The sequence below is a fragment of the Aulostomus chinensis genome, chromosome 13 (genome assembly GCF_037954235.1).
Source record: "Aulostomus chinensis isolate RoL2024-O1b breed Wild chromosome 13, RoL_Achi_v1.0, whole genome shotgun sequence".
Classification (NCBI taxonomy): Eukaryota; Metazoa; Chordata; class Actinopteri; order Syngnathiformes; family Aulostomidae; genus Aulostomus; species Aulostomus chinensis.
Genome location: NC_141332.1, coordinates 8,171,229 through 8,190,113, shown reverse-complemented (window position 1 = coordinate 8,190,113; position 18,885 = coordinate 8,171,229). Strand labels below are relative to the sequence as shown.

Below are 18,885 nucleotides of genomic sequence, written 5' to 3'. Positions count from 1 at the left end.
GGCCATCAATTAATTAAACTGAAATAAGTTACACCTTGTGCCCATAAATTTGGCCACCCCTGGGCCCCATACAAACCAGTCTCATAAAATGTAAATACAAACCAATTTATCTAAATGTAATTTAGATTAATTTATTTGTTCAAAAAAACTTTAGTTGAATCAGTTTCACAACTTAAAAACTATACTTTCGATTTACTCCTACGTATTTTTTGGTATTGAACGACTGGGTTTCATACTGTAATCAATAGTACTAAAGCGTTTGGTTTCATCCCATCATATATATAAAGTGAAAGAAATGCACAAAACTATTTTCAAACAACTACTTTTTTATATCCTTAAATGTTGCCTCAGTTATCGTCAATTGGCATTTAAGTTACAAACTAATTGTGCTTGTTCATTTAAGCATCTAACTCACTAACAATTTACCTCTGTGATTAAAAAAGCTTTCACCAAGTTGTCAGTGTTAGGGGAGTATGAGAAAAGGAGGCCTGCAGTACACAGACGAGCGTGATTGGCTGCTGGTGCTGGTGCCCAGCATGATGTTATAAAGCCTCGCTGTGTCCTGCCTTTGGTCAGTGCGCGGATGAGCAGAGGAAAGGGGCCAAACGCAGAGCTGAGACTGGACAACTTTACCACCTGGACACCCACCGTTTTTATCTGACGAAAAAGTGGAATTCTCCTTGGATGATGATCGGGAATATCTGCCCCTGACTGAGAACACCGCAACATCGCGGTCTGGTAAGTCCAGTCCAAATTACAAACTGCTCTTACGATCAACTTGCTTGATCGTGCGCTCGGTTCTTCAATATTGGAGTCCGGGTTCGAGAAAAACAACGGTGTTGAGCTTTTGTGCCAGTGAAGTGAATTCGATGTTACCAAATGTAAAGTTTGTTGATTCTATTTCTTGCGTCTTCGTCATCTTCTGTCACATACTTATTTGCACTTCTGCAAACCAAAGAAAACTAATGTTTGCTTCTGTCCTCACAATGATATATGATGTAATAATTCATATCAATAAAAGACTTGGTTGTTTGCTGGGGATTGGACCTAGTGGACTACTGACGGAATGCATTTGACATATTTGACAACAAAATATGTGGCTTTAATTGTGCTGGTGTTTGTTTTTGGTGTTACTCTTCCCAATATTCAAGATTTAATTCAAAAAGTAAGGCAGAACTGGTTTCATGGAGGAAAATGAATCTTGCACTGTTTTACGCTGTCAAAACAACACTGAAATCCAATCAAAAACTATCAATCTACAAGTTTTACAAGGGAGGGATTTGTTTGCCACACATTTTTATGATTGTTTCAGTTATTGGTCCATGTGGCCATGCATTTTAGCAGCCTTTAAGACGTGAATTGTTTTTCTTATTTTGACTGGATTTTTCATGGTGTTAGCTCAAGATCAAAAGCTCTTTTAGGTTTATCATATCTTCTCCAAGATATACTGGGTGTTTATTCAAGAGCTTCTCCATATTCGGGAGTTGAAGTCTCCAAATCCTGCAAGGACCTTGCTGCATCCACCCTCTGGTCGCTGCACATGTTGCAGTCATCTTTAGTCTTACTCCTGCAGGTCACTCCAATGACTCTTAGGGCAGGCCTCAGCTCACTCCTTCCCTTCCTTGGCGTGCATTCCTTTCCCTCCAATTGTTATTCCTGGAGGTACAATAGATCAAATTGTTACTCATATCAGTATTTTGTTGATATGAGTTCCTTCATTTCCTTCTTTGTGTGTGTGTGTGTGTGTGTGTGTGTGTGTGTGTGTGTGTGTGTGTGTGTGTGTTTAAGCACTCCTCCCATTTGAAAAAAAAATATATCTGACCTCTTCTGTCCCCTCTGCTTTTCACTCTAGTTGCTGGTTGCCAGAGTTCCATGTCCTTCTCAGATCTGGAGCCAGCAGATCAAAAGGTTGGGAGTAGTTTCAAAAGTGAAATCTATTACATTAATCAGATCATCTTGGACAATCCTGGTCTAATGAGCTGCCATCTTGTGCAAGAACCAGCCAACACAAAGGCATGATAGAAAGGATAGAGGCCAGATATTTCAAGAGAGCTTTCTTGTGATGTGTGTGTGTGTGTGAGTTCATCCTTGTGATTTTGTCTTTATGTGTGAACAAAACAAGCCTCTGTGCTTTTGATTCAGTTCAGCTTTCAATGCCGGGGGGAGGGGTGGGGGTCAGTGGATATGTTCATAAATGCTGTTTTGAAGTATTTATCCACAAAGTTTTTTCATGTGTCCACATCTGTGTGTGTGTGTGTGTGTGTGCGAGTGTGCCAGAAAGAGATTGCACACATTGATAGAGTCGTCTCAGAATGCCCTGAGGCGTTTCTCAGATTCAGTGAGCTGCATTCTGAAAGCTACAGAGGATCCTAAAGAGGCCTTGCTAGGGTCCTCTGAGAGAGGGAGCATCTGTGTCAGACACATGTACAAACAAACACACACACACACACACACACACACACACACACAAACATACACTGAAGAGCTGCTTGGGTCCTCTCTGAGAGAGAGCATCTCTGTCAGACACATGTGCAAACAAACACACACACAAACACACTCTGAAAAGCTGTTCCTGAGTACACTTGCTTTTTTCAGTATTGTATCTCTCTATCTCTGTCACCCTTTGACCTTTAGCTTCAGGGCTGGTTATTTCATTAGAATTATTGAGGCTATCTATCAATTCTTTAATCAATAGATGAGGGTTAGGTTTAGCTCCCCATTTCCTTTTTATTTGCTTATTTTATCAGCTTTCCAATGTGAACTTGTACTTAAAGAATGCGCTTTATCTATCCATCTATCTACCTATGTTTATAATACATATATACATACACACACACACATATATATATATACATATGTATATGTAGAAACAAACGTGGTTGTATCTATGCATTATGCATATCAGTGTGTGTGTGTGTGTGTGTGTGTGTGTGTGTGTGTGTGTGTGTGTGTGTGTGTGTGTGTGTGTGTGTGTGTGTGCGCGCGCTGTACACATTTGAGCCACACAAGGGAGCTCCATTTTTGGTTTTCTTCATTATTCTATTGCTTCTAAATGAGAGCTGAGGTCTCTCTCATAATGTTTAAAAAATGTTTGTTGTCCTGCTGATTTGTCCTCCCATTAACGCCTTTATTGTTAAGGATTGATGTTAGAACATGCAAGTAATGAAATTTAGATTAATATGTCTCTTCGCAATGGCTGGTTTACTCATTCCAGATAATCTTAAATGATGTGGAAATAGTAATTGAAAATTGTTGGCAATGTCCATTCATACAGTTCTCTGTAAAAGAACTGTGTGACAGTGGATTGTCATTTTTAAAAAGTAGTTCCCAAGAGAAAAAACAAATTGCAATCAAAGCAACGGTGTTTGTTAAGAAAATGTTAAAATTTCAATTAAACCTCATTGAGTATGAATGCAGAAAATGCTTACATTTAAGAATCTGATGCCATCAAATGTTCAGCATTTGTACTTAGGTTATACTAATTAAACACTTTACAAAAGGCTCGGTAATGAATTTTCCATCTCTTGCCCTTATAATACATAAAAAATGAATTACGATCATTGTAAGAACCTGTTAGCCTGGCAAGCCAGACATACATCAAGATGTTGGTCTGGAAACACGCCGTTGGCAGGGCTCAGTCAGAGGGGCTGGACAAACAGTGATCTTTCAAACTCCCTCTGCACGTAATAGGATAGCGCTACAGCCAATCAGCGTGACAAAGAACGGTACGTAGGCAGAGTGACGGAACAGAATCCCCGGAGGTGTTTCACGTACGGTGTGTTGTGAAAAAGTTGGATACACTTTTAAGCTATGGAACCCAATGACTGCTGCCATTTTTTGAGAAAAAAAAATTAGAATTGCATGTGTGCTTGTACATTCAACAAGTATCTTAGAAAAACTGAAGAGACCCCTAAGTACTGCCGAGAGAGCATGTCTGTGGGGCAATAGTGAAAACACTGGCAAAGTTGAACAGAATTTGTCAGTGGTGTCTCACCCTTTTATCAAGACTTGAATGTGACTTGCCAGTTTAGCTGTGAGACAATAATCCCAAGCGGGTTTCCACTGATGAGTCCCATGTGCTTAGCCGCCAGCGGAGCAAACTGATAAGTCAAACTTTTCCCGTATCCAGTCGGCAAAACTCTGAAAATGTCTTTCTTTAATATGAATGATTTAAGTGCAGCTTTCTGGTCTTCTTTCAAGGAAAAGTTTAACTTTACATTGTTCATAATTGAGACCAAAGCAGATTCAAAAGACTGCTGTTCGCCAGCTGCAGCCATCTTTATTATTCACAGGAACTTCTGAACTACAACTGCAAAACAGTCGCAAACCTGACGTCATGACATTGAGCCCGCCTACCATCAAACCCACATGATGTGATTTGCCTGACATGAGTTTGGATTTTGCTGCTTGGAGCCTGGGCCGTGTGCCGCTAGACTGACCCTGGCTGCAAATTAAATTTGCTACAGGGCAGTCTAGAACCTGTTGTTCCAAGACCAATTTGAGTTCAGGCTCTAGTGATCCACAGTTATTTTTTGTAATCAGCTTACGGACACTGAACTTCCTCGTCTTCATCCTCATCGTCCTCCGCTTATCCAGTTGGTCCGGTTTGAGGGGGCAGCAGCCTCAGCAAAGAACCCCAGACTGTCCTCTCCCCACTTCCACCAGTTTTTCCGGGGGAATCCTGAGGCGTTCCCAGGCCAGCTGAGAGATATAATCACTCCAGAGTGTCCTGAGTCGGCACCAAGGCCTCCTCCCGGTCAGACAGGCCTGGAAAACCTCCCGAGGGAGGCGTCCAGGCAGCATCCTCACCAGATGCCCAAACCACCCCAACCGACTCCTCTCTTCATGGAGGAGCGGTGGCTCTACTCTGAGTCCCTCTCGAATGACCGAGCTTCTCACCGTATCTCTAAAGGAGAGCCCAGCCACCCTGCAGAGGAAACACATTTCGGCCGCTTGTATTTGTGATCTTGTTCTTTTGGTCATTACCCAAAGCTCATGACCATAGGAAGAGGTTGGGACACTGAACTTGATAAACTTATTTGCATCGCATAATCACACAAATGAAAATTTAATCAGAAAATCAAAATTCACGTGATTCCTATGAACATAGAAAATTACTGATTATAATCAGCCTGGTAAATCAGATCAGATGCATTTTTAGAGCCCATCAAACACAACTGGCTTCCTATCTTTGACTTTGGTTTTACGGTTTTTGTCTATTTTCTCTGCAGGATAAAAAACTTTGGACAAAGAACCACACGAACAGGACCACAGCAAGGCCCAGTGTGACAATATGTGTATGTGAGTGTGTGCGTGTGCTATTGAGTGAGTGCGAGAGTAAGAATGACGCTCGTGAAAATGAGGGCCTTGGCTCTGCAGTGTCTACTGATAGTAGCTGAGGTTGGGGCCTCTCGATTCATCCGTGACTCTCCAGGAAGAACTGAAGCGTCAGACCTCTCCAATAGTAATGCTTCGGTCCCACTTCTACCCCCGCAGCTGGGCCAGCCGCGGGGCTCCCCCCCCCCCATGTGCATCAAACAGACAGAGATCAAGTACGCTTTCAAGTATGTAAACACCATCGTGTCCTGCCTGATCTTTGTGGTTGGAATAATTGGCAACTCAACACTGCTCAGGATCATATATAAGAACAAATGTATGAGGAACGGACCCAATGTCCTGATCGGCAGCCTGGCGCTGGGGGACCTGCTTTATATCATCATTGCCATCCCCATTAATGTGTTTAAGGTAACCCCTATTATCTTTTGTCTGTTGTTTTGTGACTGTCTGATTTATCTGGAGTTGAAAGAACTGAACTTTTTGGACATTTTAGAGTCATTTATGTTGCCATTTATGTGCTCTCAAACTTTTTCCAGTCCCTTTAAAATGTTGTTTTCATCCAAGTGCCCCTGAACTACAATAATTAAGGCTATAGGCTCACAAAGTACTATGAATTTAAGATGGCAAGCCTGCTGATGTGGGTTGCCCACAATGTTGCAATGGTCTGAGAAATTTGAGAATTCATCACCTTTTTAAGGCAGTACTTTACTCAAAAATAGTTTCTTCAACCTGCAAAAACATTTTTTCTCTCCTGCATGACTACTTTGCAACCAGAATGCAGAAAGAGCCAGTGCCATATATTAAGCTTAAAGCTAATAATGACTGATGGCTAACAACAGCTAAAGCAACCCCTAACAGCAAAAGTTAAAATCAGTTAAAATCATTAACTGTTAAAAGTTAAAATCATCTGCAGTTAAAACTGCAGATTTAATTCAAATCAATGTGACTAAAAATACTACTGAAAACTGTTATTTTCCTATTCTTGTGGAATTCACTTTTAATGACTATGTTATTGAGGCAGTTTATTTCTATGACTTAAATGCCCTGATTTTCAAATATTTTTGTCTACAGTACACATATGGATGTACTTCAAAATGATAACTTAATAGCTAACATCACTATTGCTTGATTTGATTGGCAAGACTGTGGAAGTTACAAGGTCATTCTGGCAACATACTGGAGGTAATACGGTGGATTTTCCTAAGTGGCTTCCATTTACAAAGTTCCCCACAATAACAAGAGACATTTCCCAGATGCCAAACTGATTTGATCCATTGTTAGAGGAAACAAACTCTGTTGCTGGTTTTGCTTTTATGTAACAAGTAACAAAAATGAACCCTCAAAAAGTTCCCATGTTTTAAGTGACCTTCATATATTTGCCATTCTACAACCAATTTCCCTTTTTTTTTGTGTCTGCAGCTAATAGTAGAAGACTGGCCTTTTGGGGTGTATGTCTGTAAGCTGATGCCTTTCATCCAGAAAGCTTCAGTGGGCATCACAGTCCTCAGCCTGTGTGCCCTTAGTATTGATCGGTAAGTATACCATTACTCCCAGGGATTGATTATATATGAGCCTCAGGTGTCCTAGCTTTGGACATAGCTAATATAACACATGCTTCGCAGTTTGATGTTGCAAATTGCCAAATTGACCATGCCTATTCCACAAATACCTTTGCTAAATAGCTCAATTATATGGTTGCATTTTGCATGTGTAGCTACCATGCAGTGACATCATGGAGCAGAGTGAAGGGAATGGGGATTCCTTTGTGGAAAGCAGTGGAGGTGACTGTGATTTGGCTGATTGCTGTGGTGCTAGCAGTCCCTGAGGCGTTGGCATTCAACATGCTAGAGATGCCTTACAGAGGAACCAAGCTACGTGTGTGTATGCTGCATCCAGTACAAACCAACGACTTTATTAAGGTAGGTACTGTTATGAGTTCTATGTTAGAAGTGAGGTGAGAAGTAAGAAATTACCAAAAATTCAAAATGTTCCATTATAAGGAATATGATTTGGAACATCTTACTTTAAAAACTACATAAGGTTAAAAGGCCATTGTTGTCAGTGATTTAACTCCCATTGCCATTATGGGGAAAACAAAAACAATGTTTTTTTTCTCAAACATATCTTGTACTTTTTGATTCTGCTTTTGGCGGCATGGTGGTGCAGTGGTTAGTGCTGTCGCCTCACAGCAAGAAGGTTCCAGATACAAGCCCCGGCTCAAGCATGGGGTCTTTCTGTGTGCAGTCTGCATGTTCTCCCTGTGCCTGATTGGGTTCTCTCCAGGTACTCCGGCTTCTTCCCACATGCAATAGGGGACTTGGTTAATGGGATACTCTAAATTGACCGTAGGTGTGACTGTGAGTGTGAATGGCTGTCTGTCCGTATGTGTTGGCCCTGTGATGGACTGGCAACCCGTTCAGGGTGAACCCTGCTTCTCACCCAAAGGCAGCTGGGAAAGTCTCCAACCCCCCCCCCCCCCGACTTTTAACAGGATAAGGGATAGAAAATGGATGGATGGCTGATTCTGCTTTGCCTTGTAATAAGTAACTGTCTCAACACCTGTAAAAATCTGGCTAGTCTACAGTACTGTCAAAATGAAGCCATTTTTGACCTATTAGTTATTACAGTGCATTATAAAACCTTACAACAGCTGGTACAAAGGACCTTCTGTATCTTTAAGTTGTGCACATTGGCGCAATCAGTCTCTGACTGAAGGTGCTGCTACTTATCACTTCCAGGGCATGGAGTGGGTGTGTCAGATTGGTCATTACAAAGTGCAGTTAATTTAGGATTTTGGCCTCAGTAACCTGCTGAACCTTTTGTTGTCTAGCCCCCACCACTGAGCTGGCCCTCCTGATGAATTTCTCCAGTCTGTTTTTGTCTGCTGTGTGGGCACCTTCTCCCCAGCACACTACAGCAAAAAACAGTGCACTGGCCACTACTGAATGGTAGATGCTGCACATCAGGGGTTGGCAGATGTTAAGATAAGTTAAACCTTTATTTGTCCCTCAGTGGGGAAACTGGCCCTGTTACAGCAGCAGAAACAGAGAAGTAGCAGCAGAAAAAGTACCAGAGTAATAAATAGCAGAAAGTATAATAAAATACAACAGCGGTTGACCTTAGCCTCCTTAAAAAGTACAGTCGGCTTTGACCCTTCCTGTATACTGCCTGTGTGAACTCCACTCCAAAAAACTGTTTATTGTTGGCCTCTTCCTCCTCCTCATTGGCCCCTTTGATAAGGCCAACAACAGCGGTGTCGTCAGAAAACTTCTGCAAAAAGCAGCTATTGGTGTCATTCTGGAAATTCGTTGTGTAGATGGTGAAAACGAATGGAGCCAGCACAGTTCCCTGTGGAACCCCAGTGCTGCTCGAGATGGTGCTTGAGACACTGTTCTGTAGACATACATACTGTGGTCTGCAGAAAAGGTAGTCCATCCCCGCAGTACCAGTGATGGATCCACATTCATCTTCATCATCTTTTCTCCTAACGGTCGGGGCTGAATGATATTGAAGGCGCTTGAGAAGTCAAAAAATGTAATCCTTACAGTTGCATCAGGTTATCCGGATGTGTGTTCACCCTCTGCAACATGTTGAGGAGGGCATCATCCACACTGATGTTGGGCTGGTATGCAAACTGTAAGGCATCCATTTGAATTGTCACACTCGTCCTAATGTAGAAAAGGACCAGTCTCTTAAGTGTCTTCATGATAAGTGAAGTCAGAGCTACTGGCCTGTAGTCATGGTGGTGAGTGGGATGGGTCTTCTTTGGGACAGGAACCAGGTAAGATGTTTTCCACAGCCTTGGGACCTTCTGTAGATGCAGGTTCAGATTGTAAAGGCATGTCAGGATACTACACAGCTCTGAGGAGCAGGTCTTCAGTAGCCTTGGGCTGATGTCATCAGACTCCACCACTTTCTTTGGCTTCAGCCTGTTCAGCATCATCCTGACCTGAGCTGCATAAAGAATCAAAGGTGTGGATGCTGGAGGTGAAGAAGGAGGGAAGAGAGAACTCTGTGCATATGGTGTTTTAAGAGTGTTGGAGAGAGGGAGGGGAGCTGGAGAGGAATCCATGATGGTGAGTAAACCATGTGGAGGAAGCCTTGTGGTGTGGGGCAGTCAAATCTGTTGAAAAATCTGTTCAGATCATCAGCAAGACTTTGTGCACCAACAGGTTCTGTAACATATCTTCCCATTTAGTCAGGCCTTCAGGCTACTGGTTATCCATGGTTTGTTGTTGGGATAGCAACGAATTACCCTGGATGGTATGATGTCATCATAACAGAAATTGATGTAGTGGGTAATGCATTCTGTTAGACCATCCATGTCTTCTCCATACTCCTCACAGAACATATCCTAATCTGTTGTCTCAAAATAGCACCTCAGGGCCTCATAAGCATTAGGATGCCAACATCTTGATGTTCTGGCCATGACAGGCAGCCTCCTGACAGCTGGGAGGAGGGAGGGAGAGAGGTGTAGGATATCAGGGTCCGATCGACCAAGAGGGGGCAGTGTAGTGCATTTGTTCACGTTTTTTACATTTGCGTACAAGAGATCCAGCGTTCTAACACCCCTGTTCAAACAGCCAACAAACAGTTTGAAAGTGGGTAAACTCTCGGAGACACAGACATGGTTAAAAGTCCCCAGACACAACAATGCAAGCCTCTGTGAACTTGGACTGAAGTCTCACAAGAGTGGTGTGCACTGTGTCACACGCAACTTCTGCCCTGGCAGATGGGGAACATAAACAACAATGGCTACCACCACACTGAACTCCCTGGGAAGGTAATATGGTCTCAGGCTAACCGCTAAAAGTTCAATGTCCTTGTTGCATATATGTCCTTTAAGAGTACCATGCTTAGGGTTACACCATTTATTATTGACGAGCAGTATAAGCCCCCCCCCCCCTCTGCTTACCACTTGCCTCAGTGTCCCTGTCCAGAATTCTTCAGAGTATAAAGTAGGCTCTCTTATGAGTAAATCTTTATTTAACATAATTTATGCAGAGAACTGGCAGAGATCACAGCGACATGAGGCAATAAGGAATGTTTTTGCAAATTTTCTCATTTGCTTCAGTACATTTCAAATCATCTCTTTGCAAAAAGTAAGTGCAATTCTCAATACAATTTAATACAATTACTACAAACAGTAAAATGGACAGCCTGCAAAATCCTCTAATTTACACATAATTCTTATGGTTCAAATTTAAATACTCAGTTCATTGAATGTGTTCACACTTCAGACTGACAAGTCTTTGTGCAATATTTTCTAAACAAGACAGTCTAAATGCTTTGCCGTGTTGTAAAAACTGCAACACAATGTACAATAAGTTTTTCCTTAACAAAATAGGGAAGTTTTTGATGACAATGACTGATATGACAGAAGTCTGCACACTATGATGTATGAGTTTCACATTTCAGGATATGAAGGAGTCACTCAATTTTTGAAGATCTCATTCTCCCTGCAGCAACTGTTATGCCTGAAATTATGATTAACAAGAAAGCAGCTGACGTACTCAAGAAAGTTCCCCTGTCGAACAATACCGTGTCCTGTCGGATCGATGATATGTTGGTTAATATCATTGGACAAGTGAACAAAATAAAACAAGCCAGTCAGTTTGCTTTGTAGCTGGATGAAACAACAGATGTGAGTGGAGATGCTCAGCTCCTGGCCCTCATTCATTACAAAGATGTGTCAGCATATTTTATTTTGCAAAAGGCTGCCAAGACAGACAAACGGGAAAGAAATGTTCCAGGTTACTGACAGCTTCTTCAAAGAACATGATCTGCAGGGGAAAACCTGTTGCCACATATGTACTGATGGCGCGGCTGCAAAGATGGGTGGTGTGAACAGACTGTTTGGACATGTAAAAAAGGTAAATCCTGACATTAAATAGATGCATCGTATTCATCATCATGAAGCACTGACTAATAAGAAAGTGAGTCCAGATTTAAGTGCTGTTATGGATGATGCTGGGAGGTGATAAATTTCATCCAATCCCGGCCATTGAATCACAGACTGTTTGAAACTCTGTCATGAGAGTGGCACAGAGCATGAGCAGCTTTTGCTTCACACAGACATCCATTGGCTGTCTCGTGGGAAAACCCTAGAGAGACTTAATGAACTTTGCAATGAGGTTTTTGAGTTTTTGACAAAGCATCTGCATCCTCTTGCTGTGGTGTTTGAGGATGCCAAGTGGGTGGCGCACCTGGCATATCCGCTGAAGTGTTTATCAAACTTAACTCACTCAACCTATCACTTCAGGGGAAGGAGTCACACATCCTGAAAATGTATGACAAGGTTAAAGGATTCACAAAAAAAGCTTGAACTTTGGAAGAGGAAATGTGATGAGGGAGACATGAATTGTTTCCCACAACTCGATGTCCATCTTGCCACCACTGATATTGCCAGGGGTCGAGTGGTCAAACTGGTCCAAGTACATCTGTCCAAACTCTGCACTGATTTCAGCCAGTACTTTCAGGACATTGAAGAAAAGTCAGAAAGACTGGACGGGGTGAAGAACCCATTCATTGTAAGAGAGAGAGCAGCAGCTACCTTCCAGTAAGGCTGCAGGAATATCTGAGGGAATTATCATCTGCCTGTAGGCTGAAAATGGCATATGCTGTGAAAACATTGACTGATTTTTGGTTTGACTTGGAGAAGGAATATCCTGAACTGGGAAAACACTGGTTCCACTTACGTGTGGGGTGACCTTCTCAGCTTTGACACACATTAAAACCAAGCGGAAGAGAGGAGGAACAGACTGGATGTGGAGAACAGCCAGGTAACAGCTGTTTCCACACTGCCACTAGAACTATCAAAACTTATGAAAGACAAGCAAGCTCAAGTAAAGCTCAGATGACTGATGAAAAGGAAGTAAAATTGACATTGTGAGTCTGAGTATCATTTTATTTCATTTAAGTGTTTTGGAGAGTGTAAAGGGGACTTATTGAAAGGAGTTTCAATTTTTTATGGTAAATGTAAAAAGAGTTATATATAAAAAAGGGAGGTCTATTATTTTGATTTCATATTTATTTATATTATTAATTTTCAAGGCAACATATTATTTGTTTTTATGTTTAAGGGTTTTGTTCCTGATTTTTAAAGTTTAAATGCCTGTTTAAAAGAGACTTATTCAAAGGAGCTCCAGTGTTTCTTGGAAAATGTTAATTCATTCATTCATGTTGGAAAATGTTACAATAGTTGTAAGAACGGTTCAACAGACCCCTCATGGCAGTACAATCAAGGAATTTGTGTACCCAGCCCGGAGGGGCACCAGGGCCCCGCCCTGGAGCCAGGCCCAGGGTAGGGGCTCGATGGCAAGCGCCTGGTGGCTGGGCCTTGGTTCATGGGGCCTGGTCAGGCCTAGCCTGAAAAGGAGACATGAATTCCTCCTCCCATTGACCCACCACCTGTAGGAGGAACCGGAAGGGTCCGGTGCATTGGGGCTTGGGTGGCAGTCGAAGGCGGGGACCTTGGCTGTCTGATCCCCCATCATGGAAGCTGGATTTTGGGACATGGAATGTCACCTCTCTGGCTGGGTAGGAGCCAGAGCTGGTGGAAGAGGTTGAGCGTTACCGGCTAGATATAGTCGGCCTCCCCTCGACACATAGCTCCGGGTCCAGAGCCCAAGTCCTTGAGAGAGGTTGGACTCTCTCTTTCGCTGGAGTTGTTCTGGGTGTGAGGCAGAGGGCCGGGGTGGGTTTTTTGATCGCCCCTAGACTCTCTGTCTGTACGTTGACAGCGTGACCTGGAAGGGCGTGATTGGGAGGAACGGCAGACCCGACCTGAACCCGAGTGGTGTGCAGTTACTGGACTTCTGTGCAAGTCACAGTTTGTCCATAACTAACACCATGTTCAAACATAAGGATGCCCACCGGTGCACGTGGCACCAGGACATCCTAGGTCGCGGGTCTATGATTGATTTTATAGTCGTATCACCTGACCTGCCATCGCATGTTCTGGACACTCGGGTGAAGAGAGGAGCTGAGCTGTCAGCTGATCACCATCAGGTGGTGAGTTGGATCAGGTGGCAGGGGAGGACGCCGCCCCATCTTTAAGAAAGGGGACCAGAGGGTGTGTTCCAACTATCGGGGGATCACACTCCTCAGCCTCACTGGAAAGGTCTATGCCAGGGTACTGGAGAGGAGGGTCAGGACTGTAGTTGAACCTCAGATTAAGGAGGAGCAGTGTGGTTTTCGTCCCAGCCCTGGAGCCGTGGATCAGGTCTTCCTGCCCTTTGTCACCAGTTCTGTTCATAACCTTTATGGACAGAATTGCTAGGCGCAGCCCGGGTGGTGGAGGGGGTCGAGTTTGGTGGTGGGAGGGTGTCTTCTCTGCTCTTTGCAGATGACGTGGTCCTCTTAGATTCATCAGGCCACGACCTCCAGCTCTTACTGGGACAGTTAGCAGCCAGAATGTGAAGCGGCTGGGATGAGAATCAGCACCTCAAAGTCTGAGGCCATGGTCCTCAGCTGGAAAAGGGTGGTTTGCCCACGCCAGGTCAGGGGGTAGGTCCTACCTCAGGTGGAGGAGTTTAAATATCATGGGGTCTTGTTCACGAGTGAGGGTAGGGTGGAGTGGGAGATTGACAGGCAGATCGGGGCGGCATGCAGGTGCTAAACCAGTCCATTGTGGTGAAGAGGGAGCTTGGCCAAAAGGTGAGGCTCTCGATTTACCGGTCAATCTACGTTCCAACACTCATCTATGGTCATGAGCTTTGGGTAATGACCGAAAGAACGAGATCGCGAATACAAGCGGCCGAAATGAGTGTCCTCTGCAGGGTGGCTGAGCTCTCCCTTAGAGATAGGGTGAGAAGCTCAGTCATTTGGGAGGTGCTAGACTACCAGCGAGAGCCACTGCTCCTCCATGTCGAGAGGAGTCAGTTGAGGTGGTTCGGGCATCTGGTGAGGATGCCTCCAGCCTGCAGCTGGAAAGCCATCTGTGTCTAGGCTTTTACCACTTTGTTAATATTTAGCTGTCACCTCAAGGTCAGTCACTGGGATGGGATGCTCCAATTGCTTAACCACATTCTGATCCAAAGTAGGAATTTTACCATATTGAGGGAGACCAGTTTTGTAATAGGTCGGGTGTTACTTCTGAACCAGTTCGATCCATGGAATTGCAGATATTTGACTGATAGCTGAGAGCAATAATTGACTAGCCTTATCACCTTGCTCATAAAACTTGGACCATGAATGAAGCAAATGTTTTGTTAGTATATGGAACATGAAAAGATTATATTTGGCTTGTAAAGACATCATCCATCCATCCATTTGTTTTCTACTGCTTATCCTCGGTAGGGTTGCGGGGGCAGCAGGCAAAGCAGAGAACCCAGACTTCCCTCTCCCAGGCTACTTTGTCCAGCTTTTTGCAGGGGGTGCTGATGCGTTCCTCAGGCCAGCTGAGAGACATGGTCTCTCCAGCATGTCCGAGGTCTTCCCCGAGACCTCCTACAGTTTGGATGTGCTGTGAACACCCCAACAGGGAGGCATCCTGATCAGATGACTGAACCATCTCATCCAACTCCTCTCGATATGAACAAGTGGTTCTACTCTGAGCTCCTCCCAGATGGCGGAGCTTCTCACCTCATCTCTAAGGGAGAGCCTAGCCACGCTCCAAAAGAAACTCATTTTGGCCACTTGTACCCATGATCTTGTCCTTTCAGTCATTACTCAAAGCTTATGACCATAGGTGAGGGTTGGAATGTAGATTAACCAGTAAATTGAGAGCTTTACCTTTCGGCTCAGCTTTCTCCTCACCACAACGGACTGATGCAGAGACCTTATAGACGCTGCAACAATCCGCCTGTTGATCTCACAATTCATCTGTCCCTCACTCGTGAACAACACCCCAAGGTACTTGAACACCTCCACTTAGGGCAGGGTCTCATCCCCGACCTGGAGATGGCACTCCACCATTTTCCGGATGAGGACCATGGACTCCGACTTGGAGGTGCTGATTCTCATCTCTACCACTTCACACTCGGCGGCAAACCAATCTAGTGAGAGCTGAAGATCATGGCCTGATGAAGCCAGCCCCCACAGTGTCCCCCAAGGGACACATTGAATGCCTTCTCCAAGTCCACAAAACACATGTAGACTGGTTAGGCAAACTCCCATGCACCTTTGAGGACCCTGCCGAGAATCTAGAGCTGGTCCACAGTTCCATGACCAGGATGAAAAAGACACTGCTCCTCCTGGATCCAAGTTTCAACTATCCGATGCACCCTCCTCTCCAGAATCCCTGGATAGACCTTACCAGGAAGGCTGAGGAGTGTGATCCCATGATAGTTGAAACACACCCCCCTTAAAAAAGGGGAACCCCCACCCTGGCCCGCCAATCCAGAGCCACTGCCCCTGATGTCCATGTGATGCTGCAGAGTTGTATCAACCAAGACATCCCTACAGCATCCAGGGCCCTAAGGAACTCTGGGCGGATCTCATCCACCCCTGGGGCCCTGCCACCAAGGAGCTGAAAAGATAACTGCTCCTTGTAAGTCTCTGGAAATATTTGAAGTTTTATAAAGAGAATCCAAAAGTGCAGTGCACTGAGCCAAACTGGCCATTTTCTGTCTCCCACATTTCTTCTGATGGGCTTTAAATGAGATAATTTCCCCTCATAAAATCCTCCATGGTTTCCCACAACAAGGAATTTGTCACTTCTGGAGTCTTATTAACCTTGAAGAAAAAAATCTGGCCACTACTAGACAAATTCTTTTTATCCAGTAGTAAATGTGTATCAGGACACCATGGTTGCCATGTATTAATCAATTTCTGAAAATAAATATTTGTGGGGCCTGAGGAATGGTCCTACATACAGCATGATCAAGTCATACTCTTAGCCAGAGAACGATGTAAGCTGCTTGCTGTTGACTAGATAGTAATCACTACAAGTGCGATGAACAATTAAGAAGAATAAATATTCTCTTTTACCAGGGTTAAAAAAAACACCAAGAGTCAACAACCTTAACCTTATTAATAAAGGCCTAAATCCCTTTCGCTGATTTGGATTGAACAGCTGAAGTGGAGGAACTACTCAGAATGATCAAGGAAGGATCCATCCAGCAATTCGCAGCAAGTTTCCTCTAAAGTTACACACAGACAAATCCGCCAACATTGAAAAGACTGATCAAAAAAGGCCTCAGTTGCAGTTTCAACAACAGTTTCAAGTTGAATGTTTTGCCAGGATGAATTCAATTAACATGATTACATTGTTAAAAGTTCATTATACAATATTTGTTGTGACAGTTAGTATCCCCGTATGATTCAACTATAGAAACATTCTTTATTTCTTGATTTGTGAATTTCTCATGGCACATATTCTGAGAGTGTCTCTATTTCTTTCCAGTTTTACCAGGATATCAAAGACTGGTGGTTGTTCGGCTTCTACTTCTGCTTCCCACTTGCTTGCACCGGAATCTTCTATACACTCATGTCGTGCGAGATGCTCAGTCGTAAAAATGGCATGCGAATCGCCCTCAATGACCACATGAAACAGGTATGCATGCAAATTGATGCAGCGCTCATTCATTTGGCAATACTGCATTAAAAAAGGGGAGACTTCAAGACACCCATTTGTGAATACCTGAAAGGCAAAAAACACTTTTTGGATGAAGTATCACTCTTGTAGTATCTCACAATGATTGTGACCCTTTGAACCCCCAGTAGTACTGATGTTTGTCTTTGCCTGTAGCGGAGAGAAGTTGCAAAGACGGTGTTCTGCCTCGTGTTGATTTTTGCTCTCTGCTGGCTGCCCCTTCATCTCAGCCGCATTCTGAAGAAAACAATCTATAACCAAAATGACCCCAACCGCTGTGAGCTACTCAGGTAGGAATGCAGACACCCTCCCTAAGAACCCAGCTCTGACTTCCTGCAGTAAACTGTGCCCTCTACTCTGCCAGCTTCCTCTTGGTGATGGATTACATCGGTATCAACATGGCCTCCTTAAACTCCTGCATTAACCCCATTGCCCTCTACTTTGTGAGCCAAAAGTTCAAAAACTGCTTCCAGGTAAGAAGGCAAAAAAATATTGGAAGAGATACTAAAAAAGAAAACATGAATAACTTTTCATGTTCTCATCTCATAGTCTTGCCTATGCTGCTGGTGCTACAGAACGTCTCCTCTGGATGAACGAGGCCCAAGTGGATGGTGGAAGGGCTCCTGCCATGGAAACGGACTAGATCACTCCAGCTCACGCTCTAGTCAAAAATACACAAGCTCTTCATAAATATATTCAGTGCAAGTTTGCGCATGCATGCCCAATCATACACCTGCACCCACACACACACAGCTTTTCCTCCAAACTCATGTTCCCAGGCAGCACAGCCAACTGACTGGTAATAAGATCTTTGGTAGAGGACTCATAGCAGATTAATAAAATGGTAGAATCTGTTCAGGCTGTAATGTAAGACTCAATGTTCCCTGATGCTAAACACGTTTATCAAGAATGTTTATTTTTAGCCATTTTTGTAAATTTATTAAAAGGACTATTTACATGGCGGCTGCAGACCTTAGAGCTTCATGTATGAATGACACGGTGGTAAGTGTTACGTCAAAGCTTTGATACCTCAGAGAGGGAGAGAAGCAGTGATTTTTCATCCTGAGCTATTTTCCAAAAAGCTTCAAAGTCCACCTCTGCATAAGAGCCAGTCTGCAGCCTATCAAGTTGCCACTGCTCATGTGTCCTGATGGCGATACACCTGGGGAAATTGGAATAATTTACCTGGATATCTAGCTGCTTACATTGATAAAGACTAGATAATTTCGTCTCCCCATGTGGTGATCATCATTTATTATTGCCAAATAATTCACCTCCATCAATGTGTGAAAAATAATTTTCCAAATGTTTCTAGAATGGCTATTTTTAACTGCAGTCTGGAAGTGAAAGACATTTGTACAGCTGGATGTTTTTATGTGATTGTTTTAGTGGAGATGACAGCTCCCTTACAACCTCATACACGTATTTAGATCAATTAGTCTTTGCAATTAAATGTAGGTTAACTTAAGGCTCTCACTGACTGAAGTTATGTTTTTTAGTTTTTACCTTGTAATTATTTCATGACAAAAGTTATTATAAGATCAATACATAAGATGCTTCAAAAACTTTAAAGCTTTATTCTCGATTGAAATGAGAGAGATGAATTATGTGTAAAAGGAGAATTGTTCCAATATTAAAACACTGTGATTAGCTGTAGCTAGTAGATACTCTGCAAACTTAATGTTTCTGAAAATTTGCCATGCCAGGACAGGTCCACCAGAACAAATTTATTAGTTCTCATATGAATGGGAAACCTACATGTCACAGTGAACTGTCTTCATAAAAAAATGTAATAGTTTCTAATGACAGCAATGTTGCTTATAGGATGAATCAGCTCAATCTCATCCTTCATTGTGACTAAAATATGTTGTTGGAAACCTCACACTCTAGGGGACACGAGGCTGGACATGAAGTAGAAACCTGTCAATGTCAGTATTGGTCCTGAGGTTCACAGCTGCATTTTTATTGTATTTGTGGAGAGTAAGCATTAATAAATATTATTTTATAACATC

At 43.3% G+C, this 18,885-nt stretch overlaps 1 protein-coding gene across 2 annotated transcripts; it reads left to right on the top strand.

Annotated features, from left to right (window-relative positions):
• The first annotated feature begins 567 nt into the window (after positions 1–567).
• On the top strand, positions 568–18,885 carry LOC147250753 (endothelin receptor type B-like). 2 transcript variants are annotated; one of them, XM_086222998.1, is made up of 9 exons: positions 568–738; positions 1,853–1,908; positions 5,232–5,745; positions 6,757–6,869; positions 7,052–7,256; positions 16,685–16,834; positions 17,030–17,163; positions 17,238–17,346; positions 17,423–18,885. In XM_086222998.1, exons 3-9 carry the CDS (start codon positions 5,344–5,346, stop codon positions 17,561–17,563), a joined length of 1,254 nt encoding a protein of 417 aa, XP_086079124.1. In that variant the 5' UTR covers positions 568–738; positions 1,853–1,908; positions 5,232–5,343; the 3' UTR covers positions 17,564–18,885. The 2 variants fall into 2 exon arrangements, with proteins under 2 accessions (XP_086079124.1, XP_086079125.1); XM_086222999.1 differs by lacking the exon at positions 1,853–1,908.